Source organism: Dendronephthya gigantea, unplaced genomic scaffold, assembly GCF_004324835.1.
Source record: "Dendronephthya gigantea isolate DGI-Jeju-01 unplaced genomic scaffold, DenGig_1.0 000070F, whole genome shotgun sequence".
Taxonomy (NCBI): Eukaryota; Metazoa; Cnidaria; class Anthozoa; order Malacalcyonacea; family Nephtheidae; genus Dendronephthya; species Dendronephthya gigantea.
In genome coordinates this window covers 723,418-736,696 of record NW_021163080.1, presented here as the reverse complement: position 1 = coordinate 736,696, position 13,279 = coordinate 723,418, and the positions used below count along the sequence as shown (strand labels likewise).

The following is a 13,279-nucleotide window of genomic DNA, read 5'->3' as shown; positions in this document are numbered from 1 at the left end:
AAAGCTTAACCTGTCTTTGAAGATCGAGGAACTACCCATAAAAAAAGCAAAAGCTTTATTATGTGTACACTTATATTACGTGTTAAAAATATTAATGCAGTTTATGCAGCAGATTGTTCCAAACATTTTTCACAGGCTTGAGGATTCTGAACCCCGAATTTAACAATAAAGCGTGCAGCAGATATAAAATGTATCACAGTAATTTATTTCTCCGCTACTTAATAATTGTCAGAAAATTAAACAGGACAAAATAGAAAGTTTGAGAGATATTTAAATCATTATTACACTGGCACAAATCACTACACATTTCTACACACAACAATAAACATAGCTAAATTTGCACATATTTGCGAAAAAAATGATAACAATACTTGTGTAAAGCTGATAAGTTCGTTCTTGCAGTTTATTTGCACGCTGGCCACCCGTAACAATAGCACCTTCCGCCCCAGCCGTACCTGTAGGAACATCTCCTGTTGTACTGACCAGCTCGTCTTGCTTGCCAATCCCGATGTCTCCAGTTATTATGCCAACAGTTGTGGCCACAAGTGAATAATACAGCCTCAATGACGCCGCTCGCGGCCAACAACATTACTAGAAAGTAAACTTTAGACACCATTGCGCTATCTATAACGCAGAAAAAAATGTTGGTCGGTTTGCGAGCAACTTTTAGCCTTTTACGAAGGATTTCAAGCGTCCAAAATACAATCTAAATTGTCTAAAATAACATGAATCTTGCATGCACAACACGAGCTCCAGTCAAAGTAATTACTTCACAATTGTTTGTAAGTCTTTTTGAAATTAGATCGTATAATTTATTCTGACTTACCCTGAATCCGCTACAGTTACTGATGCTCACCGTTAAATAATTGTTAACTCACACTTCTTGGATCAAACTTCTATAAAACACTGACAGGCAAATAGTTACTTATATATGTATGCTTGACTAATGAAAATTTTGTATGGTAATCTTTGAGTACTTTGTTATTACAATTTTCATCTCTACTTGCAAACAGATACTTCAAGTACTTAAAATTTTATATTTGACCTAATATCCGTTTTATTTTTTTTCCTGTGTGTTCACTTCCCCAGTCCACGACGGCAATCAGCCCTGTGGCAATCAGCGCTTTCGTTTTTTGATGAATTATATTTCCTCAAAAATGCCTTGAACACAGAAGGGAGAAATATTTATATCATCCTCTTCAAATATTCTTTGTCACGGTCTTCTAAAGCATTTTACCCCACAGTAAAAATCTGACATATTTAAGAACACTGAGAGCAATGGTATATACCTATGAATTATTTAACATGTGGCAATTTAAAAAAAACATTTCTATACTCATAGGAATCCCAATAAACATTTATGAAATAGCTAAAAAAAATTAGTCCGGTTGCTTTGTGAGTTCAGTGACGTCAGTGATCGCGAAGCAGAAAAGACATAGTTATTGAGAACGATGGAAACTCTTGTACTAATATACACATACATACATACGAAATTCACTAGCAAAATTTCGTATGAAAACAACGAGAATCCCTGAATATATCATAAATATATTTTAGATACTCGAACAACGTTATTCCATAAAAAATATTTTAAATAACAGATGAAAATTTACAAAAAATGTTCAAAACGTTTGCCTATTTGCCGAAAAATATCGTGGGACGATGCGGGACATGAAATCCCCCCGGATTCTCGACAAACACACGCCGTTTGTTTATTTTTTTGACCAATCAGACTCGTTTCTCAAACAATGTCGTTTGACAAAAGCATGTCGTTTTCGGCTCAAAAGGTCTAAGGAAATATAACTTTTTATCAAAGATTGATATAGTGGTTTCGAAGTCTTCGCCAGTTAATTATCTGTCGTAACAAGTAGTTTCCGGAGCCGCTCTTACTTACAGATGGCAAAAATAGACCACTTAAAAAGGGTTTCGTGCCCACGGCTTATAAGGGAAGTTCATTTAATCAAACATCCTATGTGTCTGATATTAACTTTATTGAGTAGAAGATTCGGCTACTCTTGAGTATTTAATATATTCCAAATCAGGCAACGAAATAGGTTTTTTAACATCCGCCGCCAACATACCAAAATAGATAAATAAAATTAAGGTGTTCGAGTCATTTTTCTCAGCTGTGTGCATTTGTAATAACAAACAAGTATATTGAATTCAGCTATGGGCTTCTGCAACAGCAAACATTCGCATGTAGGCATAACATGTAGGCATATATTATACAGGCCAATTTGAAGTAATTGTAACGCTCGGTGCTTTTAATTGAAATGCAAACCTTGTACCACAAAACCAGGGATTTGGGGTTATAAACAGAACGTGGACGACTTTTAAAACTTCTAAGGAGGTTTTCAATATTCCTCTAAGTAATTAATTGAATTTAAATAAAAAATGGATAACATGCATATATAGCTTTGAATGTTATTTTCATATACTTTCAAAATTACTTTGACTAATGCGAGTTTTCGTGCTAATACGATTAATGTTTTTCATATACGCATAAGCTAAGGTGTTTCCTAGGAGGTCACTATCGATGAGGAAATTAGATGGGGACATGTAACTTCACATGACATGAAAAGAAATTACTATTGTGGCCCTTCGCAAGCACAAATTGCTTTTCCTGTCGTTTAGTACGTCGTCCAAGGTCCAAGTTCAAGTGTCACGACTGAAACACATAAGTTCCAATCGGATACTAGCTTGTGTCAATCATTTCTTTGTTATATTTTGCGCATGCAGTGAAGAACAAAGCGTAATTCGATATAATTATTGGTGAAAATAGTTTAAGTTGTGAGATATGGTTCACAGAGTTATAGTTTGATAATTTTGCTATAGCCTAAGTTGATGATAAGTTGTAAACAAGTTTTTATATGGATCAAATAAGCAAAAGACCAACTCGACTAGTGCATTAAAACCCTTACGAAAGCAAAATACGAAAGCTGGACCAAGCTTCTAACGACCAACACACACTAACCTACAACGTCGATTGGGGTGGTGGACCGCCTTACTTTCCAGATACCGCGAACAGACCCCAAATCAGCTATTATTTTAAAAAAAGCTAGGGTGGGAACAACAACAGAACCTCCTGAGAGAGTGGCCTCAGCCGAGTAAATGACAAAAATTAAGAAAAGGAAACATAAAAGAAGACAGCACGAAGATCAGATTCATTAAAAAACAGTTGTTTTAAAGAATGTAAAGATCCTTAACTATACCTCGCATGATGAGAAATAACAGAAATAAATCAAAATCATCTCATAACAACCTATATTAACTTCCTCAGCATATCCGATTATTGGCCTGGCAGCGCCATTAAGTACACAAACAAACATGACATCACGCATGTCCTGTTATCCAACCGAATTTCCCCACTTTTTTCATTGCCGAGAATCCTTTCATTATTTAATTGATGACTTGCATGAGTCTAGTTGAATTTTTGCTTGGTGCAGTACTTCAAGTAAAACGCTCGAAAACACAATTTTGTGCGTTTAGCTCATAACAGAGGAAGTATAAACCGGCGAACAAAAATTTTTTGATATTACATTAATATGAAGTTGGAGATTGAAGTACTCATATGATGACGTACTCATCTTAATCTATTTGCCAGCTCAATATCAGTCGGCAACGGGTACTGAGTTTTCTATCATCATTTCATGCAAATATGACTTTAATAATATTATGATTGGTCGGATAATAGGATTTTTTCTAGTAGCTATATAAACTCTAAACTTTTGCTACAATCCAGTTTATTGACTTGAAAATGAAATTTAGTCGCCTGATTGATAGCCACTCTTGGCATAAGACTCAGAGTAGCGATGCCTATATGTATATATATATATATATATATATATATATATATATATATATATATATATATATATATATATATATGTATGAATACTCTAGGGCAGTTTGTGTGTTACAAACAAAAACAAACAAAAACTTTAACACACAAATTCGATAGACAAATAACTTTAAATGCATGCTATTGGTTTTCTTTGACTTTGTTATCTTTTTTGATAAATTTTTGAGTTATGAAATTGATAAGGAAATTTTGCATCATCAGAACATTGGCAAAAAATGTCCCCCCCCTCATACTGTTCAATGAACGTTCATTGATTTAGTTAAGAACTATTAACTGTAAATAAGGTACTTCAATATTCATTTCAAGAATATATTTTAATTCGTAAAAACTCTTGCTACAATGAACCTTATTGACTTAACAACAACACGTACAACACAAACACAAGTACTCGAGTTGATTATCATTCTTAATAACAAGAAGGTGACTTTTGTTTATTAGGCAAAAAACAGGGTTAATTGAATAATTATAAACAAGGCAGGAACTGCAAGGGAATATTTTCTAGAATCATTTGTTATTTGTGGTTCAAGAAATCCTTTCGGATCCATAAGAAAATCACAATGCATTTCGCGCAATTTTGCTCGGACGGTCATCTGAGAAAAGCTTTCCATGTCTAAATATTCTTCCTTCCCTTCGTTATACCGAGGCCATGCTGGTAAGCTGTCAACGTTGTCTACTACGAATGGCAATTTTCTTGTGCTAGTGTTTGGATCTCTGTCAAAATAAATGCTGGTTCTATTGATCTTGCTTCAAAACTCCTTCAATAGTCTAGTATTGATATTCTAAAAGCTATAGTAATCAGTGGGGGAATTCCTAATTCGTTGCATGCAGGAAATGAAAAAAAGTTGAACTTTCTTCAGTCTACCAAAATACGGAAAGTGCTCAGTTATATCATGTGTCTTGCTTCAGATGGCATCGTCCAGTCTACTTGTTGAAGTATGTATATATAGACTTATATGTCTTTAATGCAACACTTTGTATTTTTTATACCATCGCATGCATGATCATCTAGGAATTACCACAAAAAGACGCTTCATGAATTTAGCGATAGCTCTATACCCTTAACTTAAACAGGTTAGAAGTTACCTATAATATATAAATTAAGTGGTATACATGTATATAGCTCAATCAGTTGAACAACATACGTCGCAGGTTCGATTACTGTGTTTTTGTTAAGCCTAAAATGTTATAACATGAAAACGTCAAACATTATATATACATACATTAGAACTTACCCAGTTTTAGCGAAATTCGTCCAGTACAATATCATTCTCATAGATAGCGTTTGATCGTCAGGTCGGAATTTCGTATTATTAATCGGTGCACCAAATACTGACTATATATGTAACAAAAGAGTGTGACCATTAATCCATAAACTGAGATAAAACAGTCAAAAAATGAATACACTGATTTGGCTGCGCCCCATAGACAAGTCATTTGAGCTTATGCACGCCATTCGTTAATAACAACGAGGACCTTTTCCACAAAAGTTATTTTACTGCATGACCGTTTGTATTACTTCGCTTGAACCAAAATGCGGCCGCAAAGGATCGAGCTACTTTAAAAACACTCAAGGCAACTTGACTTACCACAATATCAAGACCATGTGCTGAAAATCCGTACACCCCATAAGGGTACCAGTTAGGTATGTATTGTACCAACGGCGTATGCGAGTACTGAAAAACATACACATCTTTAGATTTCATCAGTGTGGCTCTCATTTTAGCCTCGCGTCTGCTATCACAGATGAACAAACTATCCGATCCAAATGCTACGCTCGGCTTCAAAGCCTCCAGGTGAGAAGGAATACACTTCGGCTGGTAAAGTTCCCTCGCTTTGTCGTACACCGCCTTAGACGAATTTTTGAAATGTTCTTCCAATTTTGTCTCGAAATATTCTAAATATTTGCTAATGTTCTTCGATTGTTTCAAAAGCTTTTGTTCCATATAAAACCACTCATCCTTAGTAATTCCGATGATAATACTTTGATTTTTAACTTCCCCTTTCGCCCATAATTTTTGGGGATGATCGGATATGAATTCTTTATCAATCACAGGACCGGTCCATATCTCATAGAAACCATCGCTATCCAAAATCTTCTTCCATTTACTTTCACTCACGTTTCGAAGACACGTGAGTATTTTATCATCATTATTACACTTGGCTTTCTCCAGGAACCATTTTAACCCATCTTTAATCTGGGCATCAGTCGTAATAGCCCACGGCATAAGCATGCTTCCGCTTTGCAAGATTGCTTTATCGAAATACTTCCAGCTTTCTTTAGACAAGGTATGCGCCGATACGCTTACACCCCCCGCACTTTCGCCAAATAATGTGATCGAATTAGGATTCCCGCCAAAACTAGCGATGTTATCTTTAACCCATTTGATCGCCAAACGTTGGTCATAAAGACCGAAATTACCTGAATGGGAAGAAAAATCATGCACTTGGTATAACTCATTTAGTTAAAATTTTTCGTCTTGGGGATAAAATATCGACCTAGTCAATTATATCCATCTTGTCGACAAACTAAATGATTTTCCACTAGCGATATTTTTCGCGTGAAGTGACATCTTACTTTTAGCTTTCGGAGTTCTGAACGGTCGCAACCATCCATCGATCAAAACACTCGATTTTCTTTTCACTTGTGACCGGGGAAGGGAATCCGCTACGGTCGAATTCTCACAATTGAAAAGAAAATCGAGCGAAAAATTTCGTTAGATCGAAAAATTCTGATTATTTTAGAAGGGAGAATAGCGAAACTGCATATGTCTTGAGTTGCACCGTTTATAGTAAGAGATGGATATTAACTACAATATTTTCCTGATGAAAATTGAAAACATCTTAATGTTTTTGCAAAACGTGAAAGATCATCACTATTGCAGGATTATCAGTGATGAAATTATGCACTGAGTATTAACGGACCTTTAATCCTGTCGTCCCCAGTTGAAAGAAATCCTAGAGCTGTGAGCCGATAATTGATAGCGACTAGTATGACATTACCAACAGCCACCATATTTGGACCTTGGGTCTCGCCGGAGTTCCCAAAACGGAATGCTCCACCGTGTATCCAAACCTGACGAAACATATAATAGTATATAAGTATTAAAAAGCTGCAAGCTAAACTAAGACAAACGAAAAGAACATTTACTCCTGTATATTGTGAAATATAGTCAAACCTCATAACTAATGAGGTTTACACTCATGCAACTAAATTTCGTGAATTAGGTTACATGCACATGCACCCTGTAAAAATTAGATTGATAAATATGCAATATCAGTTACAAACACTAGGGGTTATATCGGAAAAATAAAAACACTAGCGTTTGTAACTGATTCGCATATCTATTCCAATCTTATTGATTACAAATTCATTTCACAGGTTGTTTACAACACTCGTGGCCGTGTTGTATTGAATATATACAATCAATACAATATGGCCGTGCGTGTTGTAAACATTACTTAAAATAAAAAAGTGATGGTCGAGGTAACATGAGAAATCATGTTTATTGGTCGACCTAGTTTTGGGTTTTAATCTAAGCCCGAATAATTAAAACTGAATTAAAAAACTCACCATAACACTCGCATTTTTTGGACGAGGAAATGGCGTCCATACATTGAGGACTAAACAGTCTTCTGTGATGGTCAGACCAAGTTGATTTGGTTGAATGCACGCGATTATTTGTTCAGTGCTGTTTAAGGTCCCTGTAATAGAAATACTTATGGTAATACTTCAACTGGAATATTACTTGAAGCGAATCAGCCTTGAAATTCAAAGGAATTTATGTGGTACCGTTCCAGGGTGTTCTTGGTCGAGGTTTTTCAAATCTTAGTTCACCAATAGGAGCTTCGGCATACGGGATATTAAGAAATTTTTGGACACTGACTCCATTTAAACTGGAAGACTGGATTATGCCTTGTATCAAACCTGATTGCGTCTGTACCACTGCAAAAAATAATTATATGAATGCAGAGCCAGAGGAGTTAAGGGCTTCAGTTAATAATCATTCAAAGGGTTTATTAAAAGGATTGTTGTAGAAATGTTTAAATATTCCACATGAAACATGGGAGAAATCTCCCTGCAAAACGTGTTTAATCTTTTCCACCGCATTTTTTAAAACACCTCATGCGGTGACTTATTTCATGTACTTGGGTTCTTCTTGGGTAGTTGTGTTCTTATAAAAATTTCATTGTTTTCTGATTTTTAGTTTAGTCGATGAACTTGGATTCGATATTATATAATTTTGACGATATCATATTGTTGAGCCTTACCTTCGATCATGCACGCAATATGTATAAGAAAACTTAAGATTTGAGTTGACATTTCTGCTATATATAGATTTGAAAATATTAATTAAAGCTTTTACGCCAGGAACTCGCCTAAGTGCTATTGTTATAATTATATAGGCGCTGTGTATTTTAAAGGTGATTGGTTCATTCGTAATCACGTGACTTTAAATAAATGCAATGTTTCCTGCCGGTGAAAAATTGTTGCCCGTTTATTCTCATAACATATAAAACAGCTTTGGAGCCGAAAACTAAAAAAGAACGTTTCTCAAGCTTGTCAAGTGATGAAATACAACTTTTAATAGAAAAAAAAGGATAGAAAACCACTCGGAAGTCAAAATGCCGTGGTCACCCTTATAGCCTTTAGCAATGTGACCATTCATTTAAAAAAAATGAAATTTCACAATAAATATATTGTTGTAAGAGATTTAATCTTCGGTTGCATGCGAAGACTTGAGAAGGCTTGTTTGTTATATTTTAGGGCCACATAGGTTGTGATTTGTTGATTGTAAAGTGTTCATATATAACAAATCACTATTTTCGTCTTTAGCATACATTAAGTGTATATTGATGAAACCATCGGCGAGCGAGTAATGTGAATTTAGTGAAGAACGATATATTGCATATATGACATTTGATCTCTAGGCTCTTACCTTCTGCTTGATGGATGGATGACGTTACAAAAGGTGTTATTAGAAGCAGATAGACAATCACGGTCAACATACTCAAAGTCAAATTCAAAAGGTCCTATACTAAGTACGAGGTTGCGCTGTAATATGGAAGAAAAAAGAGTTGATCAACATATGGCTGCATGTACCATGCAATGTATAAAATTCAATTTCGATCATATTACATCTTCTTTAAAAACTTCTGATAAAAAATGCTCTAACACCATATAAGTCGCAAATATTTAGCATAGCTATACATATTTTGAGTTACCCTGGCAGTTACTCAAGCCTAAAAAAATGCCGCGCAAGCGATTGACATGAACGTATAGATAATTACGAATCTTCCAACAATTCTCAGTTCATGATTATTACCTTGTGAGAATGATAGACTGATAGTCTTTTAGTTCTTTACTGTTAACTAGCGCGATTATTAATGCGTAGGGCATGAGTGCTAGTCTTGGGTGTTGTTCAATAATCAACTTTATCTCTATAGTATATTCACAACTTGTGACACTTTCATGAAAACATTGTTCACGCAATATTACAGCTTGAATGTTCTAACTTCCTGCTTGTACTAATAAAAAAATATCCTTGTACGATCCAGTTCGATCAACATTCCGGAACACGAGGATTTAATTTCGTCGACGAAAGATAGATTATTTCATTAAAAAACTTACCTGCTTGATAAAACCAATTCCTTTACATAAAAAGTATCCTAAAAAACAGAAACCGACCTTCTGACGCTGCAAATATCATATATTATACATACGGCTAGGTTTTCACCATAAAAGTCTGACAAAAAGGCCTGTCATTTGACTGAATGAGGTCGATTTCGGAATCATTAATTATTGTTCTGTCAATTTTTTTAAATCATCAATCAGTACATGCAAAGTAGGCGCAAGCCATGCCTACCTGAGGATTATGGCGAAAATTTGTTGTTGATATGAGTCGGTGTTCCATTCAGTATACAAAATTTTCCAATCTGGTTCACACAACTTTTAAAATTATGATAAAACTTTTTTCAGTTTTGTCATGGCGTGCTTTGTTCATGAAAATGATGAGATATTTTGACTAAAAGCGGCTAATAGCGTATACTATTAGTGATTGTGTCTCAGTGAGTTTAAAAAAGCCGCTCTAATAGCGTACTATTAGTGATTGTGTCTCGGTGAGTTTAGAGAAGAGTTTCGTAATTAGTCTAGAAACTTATTTCGTGGTATTAATTCCTAAAGAAAACGTCAGCTAAAATTGAGATAAAATTGTTAAAGAACAACTAAGATATAATGCTAGTTGCAGTACGTCTATTTTATTTGCTACTCCTGTTTAAGAGAAACACATTTTTGGCATATACAATTATGTTTAATATAATTTGACGCAGAATAATAATAAGAAAATGAAAAGAATGAACACTACAGTAAACCAACCATGTAGCTGTACTGACGTATTTTATAAAGGCCTAGCAAAGGATTTTTCAACGAAGGTTCAAGTTTATACGTATACTTTACATAATTCTTTCGTTTTCCGCTGAATGATGGGGTAGGGGGGGGGGGGGGGGGCGCCCAGTTATATAGTTAAAAAAGGCTGTTGAAAGCGTTGAAGCTTGATTAACAACGCATACCACAATATCGGGTGCATAAGCTGCGAACCCATGCAGCCCAAAAGGACTATACAATACAATACAAACTATTTAAACACGGAGGAATATTCAGTTAAAAAATACAACTGGTTTGATAAATATATGCTATATGACTGATAAATATATGCTATGTATGGAAGCAAAGGTGTATGAGAATATTGGAAAACAAGCAACATTTGTAATATTCATCAGTGTAGACCACTTTTATTCTCCTGTCTTTTTGCACAAATAAACATTTTATCTAATTCGAACCTCACGCTTGGCTTTGAGCAACTAACCATTATATATACTTGCAATATAATGGTTAGTAACGTTTGTTGCTGAAATGACCTGTGGAACCTGTTAAAGGTAATATAAAATTATGAATCGAAGTCTGCAACTGCAATATGTAAGATAGAAGTTGCTTTAATTTCAAATTTTGTCTCGTGCCTTATATAAGTCTAATATAACTAGGCAGCCATCTTTGATTGTGAAATCCTGGCGTTATGATAATTAATATCCTGAATTTCTGGTAATGCTAAACTTCCTGAACAAGGCCGTCGTCGAAACGATGAAGAATACATAGAGCGGATTCCGGTTGACTGCAAAATTTCTTTCAACAACACTTCAACTATGTCAAAGCACAAATGGAACGCGCCGCCTATTCCTTGGAAACAGTGCATGTGGCATTTCAAATGTCATAATTATATTAAACGAACCTACACGCGTTGCGAACGCTTGTTGTTGCAGTCAAACGGAATCCGCTATAATAGGCAACTACAGTATTCCCCCGCTAACTCGAACTCCCAAAGGGAAAGAAAAATTTTTCGAGTTAACTGGGGTTGGTGTTATGTTACGTCTATATTTTACAGTTATTCTGCGAACTCGAGTCGTATATGAGCTGAGAGCTATCGCCATATACGACGAGAGTGACACACACAAACTTTGTCGTCCTTTCGGTGTGTTTTGGTGTGCTATTATCAACTAAAGCTTGGATTTCTATTTCACTCAACTCCCCAAATCTTTCGGCCATTTGGAGTTTACTTTCTCTACTAGACAGATATGAACTAATATCTGACTAGTAGCCAACCAATGAAATTGCAGCATACCTCATATCTGGCGCTGGTGTATATAATAATTACGTATATTGGATTGCCGTAGTTCATGCGTTTATTTCCTAAAAAATCCTTCTTGATATAATAATGAAATACTGATTCTTTAATCAGCGACACCATAAAAGTTAACTGGACATTAAAGTTAATTGAAGTTAATATGTAGAGATGTTACAAAAAGAACTGAGAAAGCTAGATCAATAACGATCGTGGCACTACAGATAATCTTTTAAAATTTATAATCATTTATGCAATTATATACACCGATTAAACTGTTGTTATTTCGATAGTTTCTATATAGTAATAGTATACGCGGTGTATTGGCGAACATTATAGAGTCCAGTTGTCAAAATGATATCTTCTCACATTTTTCGAAACCAAAGTTCGAGTTAACCGGATATATTCGACCAAGGGAAATTAAAATTTATTCGAATTAGCGACGAGTTCAAGTTAAGCAAGTTCGAGTTAAGCGGAGTAAATTACTAAAAAGAACATCACCAAATCCAAGGGGAATTGGTTTTAGTTCGAGTTAGTGAGGTGTCCGAGTTAAGCGAGTTCGAGTTAGCGGGGGACTACCGTATCAATTTACGTATCTTGGTTGACACTTGTTCTCCAATAGCCGTAGATTAATTATATATATGAGATTTGCTTCAAATACTTGTTGAATACTTTGAGTACTCAAACTTATAGCGTCCTTACTGACCTGTCGACCATTTAATAGTAAAATATTTGACCTAGTGACACGCGAACAGCTACTGGGCATATCGCACAAGCCACAAGGCAATTAATCCCTTACTGAACAACGCTAACCTGCTATATCGCCCATGCTGATCCTGGTTAACCCGCTTTAAACTGACAAACCCTATAGCAATCTAGAGAATCTTGCATTGCTAATCTAGTAAACGCTGGTAACCTAGAAAAACCTTGTAATCCAGTTAACACTAGTCATCTAGTTAATCCTAGGAACACGGACACCCTAGTCATACAGTATATAAACAAGTAGTTGCAATGATGACATGCTTTCAGTCTTCAGAAAGCGTTTCTAGCCATGGTAACCTATTATACATTAATAGTGATCGCAGTGTGCCAACTTTCGAGGGTAGATCTTGGGAAATTCCAATGATGCTGCATTATGTATAGTTTATACAGTGATAATGTATCGGAATTTCCTGGCTTTTCAGTTACATGCATGTGTATGCATAAATATAAAAGGCTCGTTTACACTACACTCGATTTATTGACACGGCACGTTTAAAATGGTACCCGGGTACCCTATTTATAGTGTTCAGACTACCAAAACAAAGGCCGAGTATAAATAAAATAAGGCTAAAGAGTTTCGTGATGTCTATCGATTTAACAAAGAAGGTCAAACTGACAGATGCCTTAGACAAAGAGGTTTGACCATTATAATTGAATTCATGCATACACGACATCGTGCACGGAGCAAATTAACCATGATAACAAAATTATATCCATTATTACGAACAGTTTGGTATATAGAATACCCGCCTACATACACCGTTGGAAGCAGGCCTTTCACTTTTGCAACAATTTTGTAATGCAATTCGACGTTTGCGCTGACTTAGAGAAATGATTAACCGCGATAAAGACGTTTGCATTTGTAATGCAGGAAGATTTTTAGTTCCCATTAATTAAGCTTTTTCAAGTGGCCTGTTTACAAATTCAAGTGTTTTGAAAGTTGGTAATGCGGTCCTGCATTTCTTAATTTCAAATGTCTAAT

The 13,279-nt window shown here is 35.4% G+C and overlaps 1 protein-coding gene and 1 long non-coding RNA gene across 2 annotated transcripts; both read right to left on the bottom strand.

Annotated features, from left to right (window-relative positions):
• Positions 1-184: 184 nt before the first annotated feature.
• LOC114531349 lies at positions 185-934 on the bottom strand. The gene is made up of 2 exons (XR_003687844.1): positions 827-934; positions 185-624 (listed from the first exon to the last, which is right to left on the bottom strand). It is a non-coding gene; the product is annotated as an uncharacterized LOC114531349 (long non-coding RNA).
• A 3,362-nt stretch (positions 935-4,296) lies between these two features.
• LOC114531287 (cholinesterase-like) lies at positions 4,297-9,523 on the bottom strand. Its single transcript, XM_028552921.1, has 8 exons — positions 9,492-9,523; positions 8,800-8,915; positions 7,653-7,805; positions 7,434-7,564; positions 6,785-6,935; positions 5,449-6,281; positions 5,095-5,195; positions 4,297-4,573 (listed from the first exon to the last, which is right to left on the bottom strand). The coding sequence occupies exons 2-8, from the start codon at positions 8,867-8,869 to the stop codon at positions 4,297-4,299; spliced, it is 1,716 nt and encodes a 571-aa protein (XP_028408722.1). The 5' UTR covers positions 8,870-8,915; positions 9,492-9,523.
• Between the last annotated feature and the right edge of the window lie 3,756 nt (positions 9,524-13,279).